Genomic DNA, 15,659 nt, shown 5'->3' with positions numbered 1-15,659 from the left:
ATTACAAGCTTCATAAAGAGAAGAGAGTGACGTGGACTTCCCTCTACCACCTCTGCCTGAGCTCCCAGTGGCAGGAGCTTTTGCTGGGGGGGGGGGGAACCTTCCTCTTCCTCTTCCTCTTCCTCTCCTCATTGTGACATGTTTTTTATCAGTGACACAGAAGCGCCCTGCTTGTGCTCAGAGGACCTTTCCCCCCCAGCATCATTCCAATGTGAGGCCTGACCACAGAGCAGATTATTTTTATGGGGTGGGCGTCTGTCCTCTTTTAACTCTCTCTCTTTAAGTCCCTTCGCCCCATTTGTTCCGCATCGGTCCCCCAGGGAAGCAAAGGTAGAATGTCGGGGGCAGGCGTTTGCCTTCAAGACAATCCTGTGGGGTAATTTCAGCCAAGGGCAAGGCGGTGGATTGGCTGAGGCTGACCCGGTAAACCTCGTGGTTTAATGAGCCTGTGCGTGCATGCGTGCGTGTGTAACTGCATCCTGAAAGTCTGGTTTCCTATCCATTATCCGACATCACTCTCCAGAGCCTTGAGTTTGTTTGGGTTTTTGCAGCTGGTCCCATGCCTTGTTTAGCACAACCTGTTTTCTTGGCCCAATGTGAATGTTTAAAGACTTGGCAAAATCCTTCCCGTTTTTGCAGCAGAGTGGAGCTGTTTGTGGGAGGCGGCCACTGCCCCACTGCTGCAGAAGTGGTTTGGGACCCAGGGAAGAAGCTCTTCCCCACAGGATCCCAGCTTTGGGGAGCCCTTTGGCTGGTTAGCCATGAGCACCACTCTTAGAAGGTGTTGGCTGATGTAGGGCCATTCAGCGGAGGCAGAAATGATGTGCTAACAGCCCACGTGTGTCTCTCCTCCCTTCTCCCCCCTTTGCCCCTGCACTTCTAGAATAATGAGAAACAAATGCGCCAACTCTCGGTCATTCCTCCCATGATGTTCGATGCAGAACAGAGGCGCGTGAAGTTTATCAACATGAACGGGCTGATGGAGGATCCCATGAAGGTGTACAAGGATCGGCAGTTCATGAATGTCTGGACCGATCACGAGAAGGAGATCTTTAAAGAAAAGTAATTTTTTTCCCCTTTATTTGCTTTTCTGGGGAGAAGTAGCTGTTGCGCAACTCGAGTCTTGCACGGCCTCTGTGCTCTCAGGTAGAGCATCTGCCGTGTGGGCGGATATTAAGTGTTTCCTTTTTTAAAAAATGGAAAGGGCCCAGGTGCAGGTGATGGGAAAGACCCATCTCCTTATGAATCCTTGAGAGCCTCTGCCTAGGAGAGCTAGTGGACTAACTCAGGATAAGGTGGGTTCTCGTGCATGGGCCGCTGGAGAACACGCATCCTGCTTGTGGAAGGCCCCGGGTTGAACCCTGGCATCTTCAGGTGCAGCAGCTTCCTTGCCTGAACCCCAGAGAGATGCAGGAAGTCCAGGAGGAGGATAATCGGTTGGAGGAGGGAGAGTGGCTCGGTCAAGAGCTGTGGTGAAGTTTGGACACTGGAGATTGAGACCTCTCCAAGTGGGACCTCCGTGGCCAGAGATAGTCTCCTTGAATGTCAAGCTGGCAGCTGAGTTTGCAAGCTTTAAGCCTAACTTAAAATCTGAACTTAAAATCTCAGGAAGCCTTCTGATCATCCGAAGGTCCCTTCAGGTGAAGTCGGTCCCCTAGGCTGCTGCTATCCAAGGCAGAGAGGTGATCTTCCTCCGTAAAAAAGGATAATTCTGGGGCCACATTTCATTATCCCTTGAAATGCTCCTCTGTGCTTTAAAAAAAAGAAATAACACAGGCTGTTGGTTTCTAGGTTAGATGGCCACAAAGATCTCCAGGAGATGGCCTGGCTGGTGCCAGGAGGAGTCCAGGGTGTGGCTTTGGATATTTTGCGTATCTCCGTTTCATGTTTTCACTAGGCTTATGCAGGTTGCAGAGGTAGCACAGAGCCAGGCCAGGCCTGGTCATCAAGGGAGAAGAGGAAGGCCTGTCTGTCAATCAGGCAGGTGGTTAAGCCCGGCTGCTTTCTGTGTATTTATACAGGTTTGTCCAGCATCCTAAGAACTTTGGCCTCATCGCTTCCTATTTAGAAAGAAAGGTGAGACGGTGCTTCGTGTGCATGGCAGACCACAGGTCCATAAGCTGCTGAGCGCGGCCATGTTCTTCTCTGGGTTTTGCTTGGGTTTATACCACAGAAGGGTCTCCCGGCTCATGCCAGGGAGCTGAGCAGAAGGGCACCCAGCGGCTGAGTTCCCACGCTGCCGTGATGCGGGTGCCTCGCTTGGGGCATTGAACCATCCCTGAAACCGGCCCTCCGGCTTTGTCAGCCACAACTGATGGCTTTGCGTGATGGGTCACTTGGCCCTCTGTGGCTTGTCCCTCAAGGGAGGATTAAAAGACACCGTGGTTTAGCCTGACACGCAGGCTTTCCTTTGTTCGTCAAACCACAGCAGGGGAACCCGATTTTGGCACCAAGAGCTGGGTGGGCAGGGAGAGGATTTGAAGGGGGCATGGACATTTCAGATAAATGGGCGTGGCTTTGCAGGACTTTCGGTTTCCGCTGGGAGGGCAGAGCCGATGCATTTGGCTCCTCCCTGCGGAGCATCTTCCCAACGGAGATAAGACTGGCCCCCATCTTAATACCCTTCCGAAAGGCCCTGAAGATGTGGGTTTTGCCAGTGGGCTGGGGGCTCCCAGGTTGATGCAGAGTCCGTCAGGTGGTTCCTTTGAATGTATTGTTGCCATGTGTGTAAGTGTATTGGGTTTTGTATTTGGGGTTTTATTTCTGTACAGGTAGTCCTTACTTAACTGCCACAATTGGGACCAGAATTTTGGTTGCTAAGCAAAGCAGTCATTAAGTGAATCCGACCCAATTTTACGACTTTTGTGGTGGTAATTAAGCGAATCATGGTCATTAAGCGGATCCTGCAGTTCTCCGTTGATTTTGCTTGCCAGAAACTGGCTGGGAAGGTTGAAAATGGTGATCATGTCACCATGGGACGCTGCAACAGTGATAAATGCGAACTAGTTGCCAAGTGCCCAAATTGTGATCATGTGACCGGGGTGATGCCATAACAGTTGTAAGTGTGAGGACAGGTCATAAGTCATTTTTTCATCACTGTCATAAGTCCGAACCATCACTAAACGAATGGTCATTAAGCGAGGACTACCTGTAAGCCGCTTGGAATCACCATGAGTTGGGCGGCCATATACATTTCTTTAATCAGTAAGTAAGTAAGTATTTGGCCCAGTGATTCCAACTGCTCTTAGCGCTAGGAGATTTTTCCTAACAGCCAATTGGAAATGGCCGTGCTGTCTCTCAATCCATTACTCCGCATCACGGTTGCTGCATGCTTCTGTCAAAAACAGGCACACCATTTCCCTTTTCAGAATGTTCCAGACTGCGTCTTGTATTATTACTTGACCAAGAAGAACGAAAACTACAAGGCCCTGGTGCGGCGGAACTATGGCAAGCGGCGGGGAAGGAACCAGGTGCGTTGCTTTTCACGTTTTTAGTCCCTGGTATTCTTACGATGAAGAAAGGTATTTTTAATTAGTCTTCCTTTTGGACTCCCCTTTAAATGCCAAGTTTCGCAGATTGCTGTTCAAGCCATTATTTTCCCCTTGTTTTCTGACACCTTCAGTGAAGGGTTTTGGCTTTGGATTAAAACTAGAGGCCTGTTTATTTTATTTTTATTTATCAATTTTTTTATCACTGCCCATCTCCCCCCTGTTGCAAAATAGCTTCACTTCTCTATATTGCTGATCGGGTTTCAGCACAATAGGCTGACATACCTCTTGCAGTTCCCTTTTTCCTAGTTGTTGTTGTTGCTGTTGTTTTGCATTTAAAGCAAAACATTGTGTTTTGGAAGATAGATAGACAGACAGACAGATAGATATAACATTTATTCACTGCCCATCTCACTCAGAGAGCGACTGAGTTCTTTCAGCCTGTTTCGGGCAGGCCATGGTTTAGCACAAACAAACCCCAAATTGACTGGCCTGTTTTTTTGGTGGAAAGAAGATACATTTGGATGTTACAGCTGGGGAAAAAGCGATTTACAGCAGGACTCCTGGGCTGCAGAAATCCTTCTTTCTATTTGCCCTGTGGCGGGGGGAATAGCTATTTTAATCGAAAGGAACACTAGCTGACGTTGGCAGGCTCTGCGTTTTTGATCTCTCCCACCCTTTTCAGTCACTTACTTCCTCCAAAGCAGGAGGACTTCTTGGCAGAAAATATTAAGTCAATTCCTCCATTCCAGTTGAGGTGTGGGTTGGGATGGAGAAAAACAGGCTTCCGCTTTACCTAGGCAAGACCCAGCGTCTGTGTGTGTTTTGGACCCTCCAGGATCCAGATCTAGGGATTTTCCGCCTTTGGCTCTGCGTGGAGTTGCCCTCCCCTATTCAGAACTTTGTGCAATTTGGGGGTCCTCCTGACCTCTGCTTGAGCAGGTAGCAGCTGTGACCAAGAGGGCCTTTCCTGCAGCCATTTCTGGATAAAGAGGCCCTGTGCAAAGTCATTCATGCCTTGGTCACCTCCCAGTTGGACCTCTGCAGTGAGTTCTGTGTGGGGCTGCCCTTAAAGACCATCTGGAAGCTGCCACTGGTCCAGAATGCCCCGTGTAGGTAGTAAGGGGCGTGCCCTGGTAAGCCCATGTAATTCCAGGAGCTGCTGTATTGGCTGTTGGTAGGCTTCTGGTGCAATGCAAGGAGCTGGTAATGAAGCTCACAGGTGTCAGCCTTACCAGGTAGGCCAGGCAGGAAGCACAACCAGATGAGCTAATTCTACTTTATTGGAAAGCTACATTGACAGAATCTGGCAAGTCTGAAAGTACATCTCTCCCTGTCTCCTTTACAGCTCGAGAAGCTAGGGAGGGTCCCTTCTGGGCCTCTTTGTCCACCAATTATGCAGCTGTGGGCCATGCCCTCTCTTATCAGACCATTCCCTGGGCAGCATCTCTTTGCCCCATCTCCCAAGGTCTTTCCCACACACCATTACAAGATTCTTGCAAGTCGGAAAGTACAATCCTCCCGCCGTCTCCTTTACAGCCCAAGAAACCAGGAAGGGTCCCTTCTGAGGCTCTTTCTCCACCCATCGTGCAGCTTCGGGCTATGAAGTCTCTTACCTGGCCGTTCCCTAGGCAGCTTGTCCTCGCCTGGTCTCCCAAGGCCTTTCCCACATACCATTACAACATGGCAAGGGCTGGCTAACTGCAGGATCGTCCATCTTCGGTTATGCCTACCCATCCCAGTTGCTCATATAGGGTGGGCATCCTCCAGGTCCCCTGTCTGAGGGAGTGTCATCTTATGAGACTTTAACAGGAGGTGCCTTCTATGTTGCCACACCTACCCTTTAGAACAAACCCACACCCCAGGCAAAGGTGCCCCCTACCCTACTAGGCTTTGTAGAGCCAAGAAGGCCTGGCTCTTCTTCCATGCATTGGGCCAGGATGGTAATTGAGTTGGGTGAGGGAGTATTATTTCCAGCCTCACCTATGTGCAGACAGCCATGGTTTGTTATACTGGTGTTCTATGATTGGGTCTTGATTTTTTTGGTATTTATTGATACATGCCAACACAATCCTAAATTATCAGTCAAGTGGCCTTACAAGTTCTATGTATAGAAACATGTGGTTAAGGTTCTGGGCTAGAAACCAGGAGACTGAGAGTTCTAGTCCCGCCTTAGGCCTGAAAGCCGGCTGGGTGACCTTGGGCCAGTCCCTTCTCTCAGCCTAAGAGCCAATCAGGTGTGGTAAGAGAGTTCTAGTCCCGCCTTAGGCCTGAAAGCCAGCTGGGTGACCTTGGGGCAGTCCCTTCTCTCAGCCCAAGAGCCAATCAGGCGTGGTAGGAGAGTTCTAGTCCCGCCTTAGGCCTGAAAGCCGGCTGGGTGACCCTGGGCCAGTCCCTCTCTCTCAGCCCAAGAGCCAATCAGGCGTGGTATGAGAGTTCTAGTCCCGCCTTAGGCATGAAAGCCGGCTGGGTGACCTTGGGCCAGTCCCTTCTCTCAGCCCAAGAACCAATCAGGCGTGGTAGGAGAGTTCTAGTCCCGCCTTAGGCCTGAAAGCCGGCTGGGTGGCCTTGGGCCAGTTGCTCTCTCTCAGCCCAAGAGCCAATCAGGCACGGTAGGAGAGTTCTAGTCCCACCTTAGGCACGAAAGCCGGCTGGGTGACCTTGGGCCAGTCCCTCTCTCTCAGCCCAAGAGCCAATCAGGCACGGTAGGAGAGTTCTGGTCCCGCCTTAGGCACGAAAGCCGTCTGTGGGCCAGTCCCTCTCTCTCAGCCCAAGAGCCAATTAGGGTTGTTGTGGTGGGGAAAATAGGAGGAGGAAGGAATATTAGGGATGTTCGCTGCCTTGAATTATTTATAAAAATAATAAAGGCGGGATAGAAAATATATTAAATAAAATAAATAAATAAATACACTACTTCTGTTGATTGGAAAAGGTAGCAAAAGTATTTTAAGGGCGTACGTAAATAAATAGAACAATATTCTGGAGGAAGGAAGATGGCATCAAGTCAGAGTCCTGAAAAACGGCTCTTCTGGCTTTGGGACTTAGGGTTGTCAGCCTCCTTGCTCCCTCTGTTTTCGTGTGTGTCTCCTTGTCGGTGTGTGTGCTGCTTCCGTTGGTCCCCACCACATCCCTTGTCTGGTTTTATTGGAAAGGAACTGGGCTGGAAGGTCTCCTGGTTCCTTTTCGCTCGGGGAGCTTGTGGATCTGGAGAACAGGGCTGCTGTAAGGGGTGTGAAGGCTTTTGCTGGCAGTTGGCCAAACGCTGCCGTCGTCCTAAATCTATATCTTGCTGTATCGGCTGTGCGGATAAAATTGTGCCGGGTGAGGACCAGCGGTTGTCCCCAACAATGCCTGGGTTTCCCTGCCAGGAGGCGATTTCACATTCGCCACGAGTGTCAGCTCCACTTGGTAGACCAGAGCAGAAGATCCACTCCACGGGAAGATTGCAAAGCTGTTGCTGAGACTGCCTTTATAAGAACAGGATATTGCAAGTCTGATGGTGCTTCACCATCCCTCCTCTTATAACCTACTGCAGTGTTCCTCAACCTTGGCAGCTTCAAGGAGGGTGGACTTCAACTCCCAGAATTCCCTAGCCAGCCAGGCTGGCTGGGGAATTCTGGGAGTTGAAGTCCACCCTCCTTGAAGCTGCCAAGGTTGAGGAACACTGCCTTAGTGAATCAGAATGCTGTCTGCCTGAGCTGCTTCTGAATATTATCTTGCTCCCCAGGACTTAGAACGTTATGGTTCGTCATTGTTAATTAACCAGCTAAAGTTTTACTGTAACTCATCAAAAGCCTAGTGGCCTCTGGATGGCTAGAGCACCGGACTTTGATGAGTTCCAGTAAAACTTTAGCTGGTTCATTAACAGTGACCAACCGTAATTACCGAGGGTCACATTTTAACTTGAAAGGCATCTGTTATTCGTTGTTTCAGCTGGATTTACCTTTCCGTGTTTTGGTTGCTGGTCCTTGAATGCAAAAATGTCGCTTTTTCAGTTGATTAGCACTAAAAAGCACCCAACAAATCTGTACTTTTTAATACAGTATGCCAGTGGTCCTTATTGTTACTGTCAGCATTATCTTAAGACTGTTTCAGTCTTGTCTAGAGGCTGTGGGCAGAAGGAAAGGTTGGGGACCAAAAGGTTGTAAATGATGTGATGTGTTTCTTCAACCTGGCACTCTTTGAGCACCAAAAAAAGTTCTGGAGGTGACATCCCTATATATGTAGACCAGTGTTTTTCACCCTTGGCCTGTCATGTTCGCTGTTTCAATGTGCACTATACATCGTAACGTTTCACATGCCTTGGCGCTGACGCGCGTTGCTGTTGGGAGGGAGCTGCTGGGAAACCTTGTGCCAAGCTCTGTATCTACGTTCGTTTCAATGGAATGTGTTTGGGTTATGTGCTCGGCTCAAAGCCTTTTCCACCGCACCGTCAGGAGCCGTTAGGAGCACCTGGGATTGTGAGCCTGGGAAGGTTCTACGGGGGGAGGGATCTCGTTTGCACCGAGGGGTTTTTAGTTTGCATTTGGCGCGCTTTTCCCATTCTCAGCTTTCTTTGTGAACCTGCATACTATTCTTAAATAAACCAGATTTTATTAAGCTCTTGCTTGTGAGTCTGAGAGTGTTTTAAGATAGGCAGCCTTTACATGGCCACTTTAAGTTGTGTGGACTTCAAGTCCCAGAATTCCCCAGCCAGCCATGCTGGCTAGGGAACCCTGGGAGTTGAAGTCCACACAGCTTAAAGTGGCCAAGGGAGAAAAACACTGGTCTAGAAAGACCGAGGAATTCCCTCCCCCCCGCCCCATTTACCTGCTAAGGGAATGAGCCAGTGCTTCTTTACCCACGCACCGTCACAAGGTGTGAGGAATTGTGGAACGACAGATTGAAACATTGCTGTTTTGGATGGGAAGTGCTGCAACGGTCTCGTAGTATTTCAAGCATTGGCCAGCTTGCTGGCTGGGGATTTTGGGGTTTGGAGTTCAAAGTTTTACGGAGGCGCCGGCTTGGAAATGTGTGCTGTGATATCTGGAATGCTGTAGGTTGTTTATCTGGAAAAACCAGGAACTCCATTTCTTTCTGGCATGGGAACAAATCTGGAATTCTTCCGCTTGTAAGCTTGCCTGTTAGTTAAAGAGCTCGGACTAAAAGCAAACCGTTGTAAAAACGGAACTGCTGATCTGTTGAGCGCAGAACCGCTGGTCTAGGAACAAAATTGGGTTATTCTGACCTCATTCCCAAAGTCTTCCAACTCTTGGGAAGCTTTCTGAGTTTGAAACAATCTTACGCTGAGCTGGGCTGTTGCTCGTTTAGAGCAATTGGGGAATGGCCACAACACTGTCGGAACGCTTTCAGGAAGGCCGGAACAGTGTTCTTGAACCCGAAATGGGGCGTTTCGGATTCCGAACGCTTTGCACACCGCTGACTGTGGGTCTCAGGGGCCTAGTGCAAGGTTGAGAAAGACTGGTCTAGTGGAATGAGCTGGTGCCTCTCCTTTGCCGTGCACAGACGAAGAGAACCCCGGGGGTTCTGGGGGGTGGGATGAGGGCAGAAACTGGTCCAGCGTTCAAATGAATGAACAGAAGGAAAAGGCCTTCCTTCTGCTAGCAGCACAGCTCCAAGGCTGGGGTTAGGGCAACCTTCCGCACCCCGTCATCCCTCAGATGGGTCCTGTCTTGAGTACTGATGGCGAGCAGGAGGGGGCCCCAGTCCAGGGGGGAAAACGCCTGCGTAGTCCTGAGGAATTAAGCAGCCATTCAGAGAGACACAGATCAGACCCGCCTTGATTTTTGGGGTTTATCTGTCTGGGTTTTTCCCACGCTTCTTCAGTTTGTTAGGATTTTCTGTCTTACGTAGCAGTAATAAACACTAGAGACCTACTCCTCGTCTCAGCGTGGTTCCTGGCTGTTAGGACAGGTCCCACCCTGGCGCCTGTTGCTCCCTGCAATGGGCCCCGTTGGCCACAGATGTGGTGCCACCCATCTGGAAGGCCCCCGACTCAAGCCCAGCTCCGCCTGGACTTCAGCTTGTCTCGGGCTGTACTGAAATTATATATATATATATATATATATATATACACACACACACACACATACACATACATACATACATATATATATATATATATATAATAATAATAATAATAATTATTATTATTATGGTGATGATGATGGAGTCCCAGCTTGCAGCATTGCAACTGGGGGATCAAAAAGGGAGCTCGGAGTCGACGGTTTCCCTGCGGGGAGGTGGCTGGGGGGGTGCTCTCCATTTGGTCAGCGCCCATGAATCACAGCAGCGGCAGGTGGCATGGCTGGGGCATCTGACTAGACAGAAAAACACGCCGAGTCTGTGACAGCCAATCAAGCCCTCGCTCAGCGGGGCATCACCTTGGGTAACCCCGGGCGGGATTAGATGCTCTCATGCGAGAGGGACCTTCTCCCTTCACTGGGAAGATTAAAGTGGCCGGGAAGACACCGTCGTTTTTTTTCCCCTTTCCCCCCCTTCCCACCCCCCCCGGAATCGCGGCTCGGCTGGGTCAGGTGGTCCTTTCCTCCTACGAGGCTTGGGAGGGGGGCATCTCCCTCCCCCGTCGCCTTGTCCGTCGGAGCCCCAAACTTTGCCTTCCCTTGTGACTGTTTCCAATCACCCCCTCCCGGCCGTGGATAGCTTTTAAGCAGCCGATGAGCGTTCAGGTACGTCGATCCGAGAAGGCTTCAGCCAATGGAAGGTTTGTGTTTTCGGTTTGTTTGCTTCTTTGCGGGGGGGATCCTACTTGGATTTGCGTGTTCGGTTCACTGGATCAATGAATAACGAGCTCAGAGCTTATTTTTGAAAGCGGGCGAGAGAGCGAGAATCCCACTTTGGACCTGTGTCATTGGTTGAGCCTAACTGGGCTCCGTGGCCCCCTCTTTGCTTGGCAGATTTAACTCTTTGCATCCCAGACGTCCTGCCCGCGACACGCCCTGGGGGAGAAGGGCAAGGGGGATGAATGTCCCCTGCATTTTTTTCAAACACTGCCACGCTCAGCATCTTACTAAAGAAATTCTCGGGATAACTAGGTAAGGGCAGCCTTCGGGCACAGGGTGCTTCAATGTAGGTCTCTTGCGTGTTTCCGGAAGTGCCTTTTCACACGTCAAGGGGAAAAAAATCCTGGTGTTTTCCTCCCTGTGTGTCTGTGTTGTGGCTACTGGGTTTTTCATCATAAAGGCATCAGTTGGTGAACAGAAAGGGCTTTTCGGACATTAGACACAGTCAGTTTCTTTGGGTACGCAAGAAAAAAAATTGTTAAAGAAAAAAACCCTGCTTTTAAAAGGTATATCCTACTTGCAGAGGACCCTTTCTTTCCACCCTTTTCCCCCCAACCCTCGTGTGTAAGGCTGCTTTGTAGTACTCTGGGATGATGAAAGTCACAGATGCCACCCCTTTACACACGCACGCACCCCCTGAATAACATGGGCAGATGGTCCCGCGCATCCTTGCATAGGAAGGGTTCCTGGGAGATTTTGTTCCTCGGGACACAGACACACACCCTGGTGCTACTCTCAAGGAGGCAACTGCTGCATCTTAGAGACACCTGTCTAGAAACTGAAATCCTTGAATTTCTGTTCTGGGCCTGCAAAACTTTTCTTGCACCCTTTTCTAGTCTTCCAGGGTGAACTGTGGCTCGTAACTTATCTCTTCAATGCAGTAAACACTCTTTCCTCCTTCCAGACGACTCCACCCTCCACATACACATTCTAATTCTCTCTCTCTCTCTCTCTCACTCACACACACACACACACACAGACACACACACACACACACACACACACATGTTCTCTGGCCCATCTGGAAGCAACATGTGATTATTTGAGTTGGCAAGCCCTTTGGTTCTTCTAAATAAATCGAGTAGGCAAGGACATTTGCTGAGGGCTTCCTGGCCAGAAATACAATCCAGCTGCCCCCTCCCAGCTCTGCTTTCCAACCTATTAATCTAAATATTACATGGGTATTTTAGACTTGTAACAGCTGACATCGAGTAACAGGCTGTCATGCAGGAGTGTGTGTGTGTGTGTGTGTGTGTGTTTCAGGAAAAAAGTTGGAGTTTGGCTCAGGAACAGAAGTACTTAATTTCTTAACAAGTAAACATTGGTTTTGATGACCAACGGATGGATTTTATTTTACCTCCCAGCTTTCTTTCAAATACTGGTTGCCCCTTTATTTTTCTCTCTTTCTTTTTCCTTTTTTTCTTTTCCTCTTTCTACCTGAGTGAAGTGACTTTGGGTGAGAGACGGGGACTGGACTGAGGTGTCCTTTGTGGGTCTTTCTGGTTGGAATCCAACAGGTGCAGCCCGCCTTTCCCTAGTTGGGGACCATCTGGACAGGCTGGACTGCAGTGCCCAGAATTCCCAGCTGGCCTGCTATGAACTCTGGGAGCAGTAATTCAAACACTGGAGTGCACACATTTCCTGGAAGAAGCAGAAGGAAGTTGTGTGGTTGAGTCGGCCTTCTACACACCGCCCATGCTGAGCTCCTGATGGAGGGGGGCAAGGGCGCCTGAGAGCTAATTGGGTTCAAGGAACTATACAGTTTTATTGTAAACCGCCCACGGTCCCCCGAGTGGGTGAGATGGGTGGTAATAAATATGACAAATAAATAAATAAGGAACTCAGGACATACTTTCAGGATCAAAGCAAAGACTCATTTAGGACAGCATCATATGTCTCTAATGGGCAGTGATAACTTTCAGTGGGAATCCCACAAGTCTGGCAGCGTGGCCTTCCGATCACATCCCGCAGCATCCTGCCTCCAGAGAGACCAGCGGGCACGGCCACGGGGCCCTCCAGTCTGCCACAGAGTCATTGGGCCAAGTGCATCCGTCAACATTGCCTTCCTCCCCAAAGCCGTGTTGAGGATGGGTTGGATAGATGTCATCCACCCGCGTATAGAGGTTGAAAGGCACATTAGCATGGCCTGGGACAACAGCCAGTCTGGACCTGCTCCTTGGCCTGAGGCCAGGCCTGGTTTTTGAATGGCAAGTGGCCCGCGTGGTCCAGGAATTATTTATTCATTTGTTTAATTATTTGGAAGATTTTTATGGCTTCCCAACTCACACAATCGTGACTTCAAACAGCATATGTCAAATACCCCCACCACCACCAATATGGGGCGGGGGAATACACCATCAACAAAAGATCGTCTCCCCAAATCCATAACCCAAACCATCAAACAATGAATAGCAGGGACTCACCAATCCTGCCCCCTCCCTCCAGAAGACAAGTTCACCCATCGTCCTGGTTTTAAGTTTTCCTGCAGGCTAACAAAGTCAGGGTCCTCTGGATCTGGGTGGGGTGGGGTCAGGGGAGAGCATTCCCAAGGGCAGGCCCCATCACCGAGGAGGACCCATCAGATGTCACTGTCTGCAGGAGGAGTTCTGGAGCCCATCCTGTGGGTGTGTGGGACAGGAATTTGAAAAAACCAGGTGCAGTGTGTTTCTTGAAAGGGTGTGCGTGAAGGTAAAAGGTTCCACTGGAAGTGAGCTAATAACCTCCCGTTTCCCGTTCAGAATAACTGAATCATACCCTGACTTTGAGTGTCCTGAGCTCATAACAATCCTGTTCCAGAACGGGCTGTTTTGAACTTGGGACACTCCCAGAATCCTCAGCACAGCGTTGGAAGTCCTCCAGCAGAATCGGGTCAGCACCTCTCAGCGCTGCAGCAGTTATTCGAGCTAGCGGGGCAGCGTTTCGATGCCGGAAAGCTTCGGACTCGAAAAAGTTTTGCGGCCCCTACTTCCAGGAGTTGTCAGAAAGGCCCCATGATTCCTCCACGTGGCACCTCTTGTGCAAAGCCCTTGAACGCAGCTGAATTTTCAGGAATGCTGCAGGCGCCCTACAAAGGAAGAACTTGTCCTAGGGGCTTTTGGTACGTTGCAGCCTTTCCCCAGAGCACTACAGATAGTCCTCGCTTAACAACCATTTTGTTAGTGACAGTTCAGACTTAAAAGGGTGCTGAAAAAGACGACTTACAGCCAGCACTCGCGCTTACGACCGTCACGGCGGGTCCCCGTCTCACGATCACGATTTGGGTGCTTGGCATCTGGTTCACATTTACAACCATCGCAGTGTCCTGTGGTCACTTCATTGGCATTTTCGACCTCCCCAGGTGGCTTCCAGCAAACAAAATCAGTGGGGAACTGTGTGATTCGCTTAACAACCACGTGGTTCGCTTAATGACTGCAGTGATTTGCTTAATGACTGCCGCAAAAAGTCGTAAAATCGGGTCAGATTCGCTTAATGACCACTTTGCTTAGCAACTGAAATTCTGGTACCCATTGTCATTAATCAAGGACTACTTGCATGGGAATTGTAGTTTAGCACAAGTGTGGAGTGTCTTTCCCTTTTTTTTTTTTTTAAAATAAGGATTTTATTCTTTTCTTGAGAATCTCAGGGCTTCCCAAGGTTCAGTGAGAACGTCGAGGGGTTTCAGTCACTTTTGATCTGTAACTTTCACCTGCTGTTTTGGAGTGAGGTGTGCTGAGGATGTGCCTTGTTGGCAGACTTGGCACCTATCACTTTGCAGATGATAACCTTTTTTTTCCCATGAAATTCAGAAGCCAGTTTTTCCTCCTCCTTTTTTTTGTGTGAACAGAACTTTATTAGAGTTTCAAAATACAGATAAAATACAAAGTACAGAAAAGCCTGAGGAAAGAACTAAAGGAAAAAAGACAAGCTAAAAAAGTGCAGAAATACTTAGAAGTACAAAGGAAGTGACTTCCGGTCTTCTCCAGCACAGATATGAAGATAAATATATAGTACCTTAATCTCTCACTCTAAACCAAACTTTAATGAACAACCCAAGCAAAATGCGGCCACGTGAGCAATTTTGGGTGCCCCAAGGAGGGCACACGTACCACCTTTGCTGCGGGAGCTGCACTGGGTGCCAGTCTGCTTCCGGGTCCAGTCCGAGGTGTTGGTCATCACCTCCAAAGCCCTACGTGGCGTGGGGCCATCTCGCCACCATAACATCGACCCGTCCCACCCGGTCAGGCAGGGAGGGCACATTATGGACCACGTCCGTGAGAGACTGTCAGTTGGCCGGGCCGAGGAGGGCCTTCTCTGCTGTGGCCCCCGCCCTGTGGGACACGCTTCCCCCAGAGGAGAGGTGGGCCCCCCCGGCCTTCCGGAAGGGGGCAAAGTCCTGGCTCTGCCGTCTCGCGTGGGGCGGGAGGGGGGATAACCAACCCTGGGGCTGGTTGGCACCCTGAAGATGCTCCCGTAGATCAAGAACTTATTTACCATCCATACCTTGGAATATCTTACTTATTTAAGAACACTGTTTTATTGTATTTTAGTTAGCATTTATTCTTGTTTTACTGTGAACCGCCCGGAGTCGCTCTGTGAGCGAGATGGGCGGTGACTAAATTTGAAATATAAATAAATAAATCAATAAGTCTGGACGTGGTTTCCACGTAGAAACAAATCCAGTCACAGCGTCTTCTCTTATCAGTCGAAGCCGGTTTTTCATTTAGCGTAGCCCTGGAACGGAAAGCTCCACCGGCTCGGTTATTTATGGGGATGAATGGGACTAAGTGAATAGAGTTTTGTAAACCGTCACGCACTTTCTGCATTCCCTAAAGGCTCTGGGGATTTGTACACGTGTTTCTAACCCTAACCTGCAAGTCCACCTCTTGTTGGAGCCTTTTCTGGGCAGCCTCCCCCCTGCTTTCCCCCCCCCTCCTTAAACTATTTCCCGTTTCTAAGCTTTTGATCTCCCTCCCAGCCCAGACCCTATATTCCCCTGATGCCCGCCACCGTGTGTAATTCAAATGGCTTCCATTTCAGCAACAAATCACACGTCCTTCTCAAGAAGAAAAAGTCGAAGAAAAAATAGAGGAGGAGAAGGCAGAGAAAACTGAGAAAAAGGAGGAGGAAAAAAGAGATGAGGAGGAAAAAGATGAAAAAGACGAGTCCAAGTAAGCCCACTGTGTGTTTTTTTAGCTCCCAGGGGTGGGGTGCGGGGGGTGCCTGTCCACGTGCGTCTTTAGTATTTGCTCAGTGTTCGCAAGAAAATGTTTTCTATAAAAGGTCTTTTAAAGAATCCTAGCTGATTACTGGGATGGTACATTATTTATTTGTTTGTTTGTTTATATTTCAAATGCCTATCACCGCCCGTCTCTCCTGAAAGGGGGACTCT

At 49.5% G+C, this 15,659-nt stretch overlaps 1 protein-coding gene across 3 annotated transcripts in view; it reads left to right on the top strand.

Annotated features, from left to right (window-relative positions):
• The window catches only part of NCOR1 (nuclear receptor corepressor 1), a 116,387-nt gene that overhangs the window by 40,149 nt on the left and 60,579 nt on the right, over window positions 1–15,659 (top strand). For all 3 annotated transcript variants that reach the window (XM_063295684.1, XM_063295667.1, XM_063295676.1), the window contains 4 exons: window positions 884–1,062; window positions 2,022–2,076; window positions 3,369–3,470; window positions 15,308–15,438. In XM_063295684.1, coding sequence (XP_063151754.1) covers window positions 884–1,062; window positions 2,022–2,076; window positions 3,369–3,470; window positions 15,308–15,438 — 467 coding nt within the window. The remainder of the gene's footprint in view (window positions 1–883; window positions 1,063–2,021; window positions 2,077–3,368; window positions 3,471–15,307; window positions 15,439–15,659) is intronic.

Source organism: Candoia aspera, chromosome 1, assembly GCF_035149785.1.
Source record: "Candoia aspera isolate rCanAsp1 chromosome 1, rCanAsp1.hap2, whole genome shotgun sequence".
NCBI classification, from domain to species: Eukaryota; Metazoa; Chordata; class Lepidosauria; order Squamata; family Boidae; genus Candoia; species Candoia aspera.
This window is presented reverse-complemented; position numbering and strand designations above follow the sequence as displayed.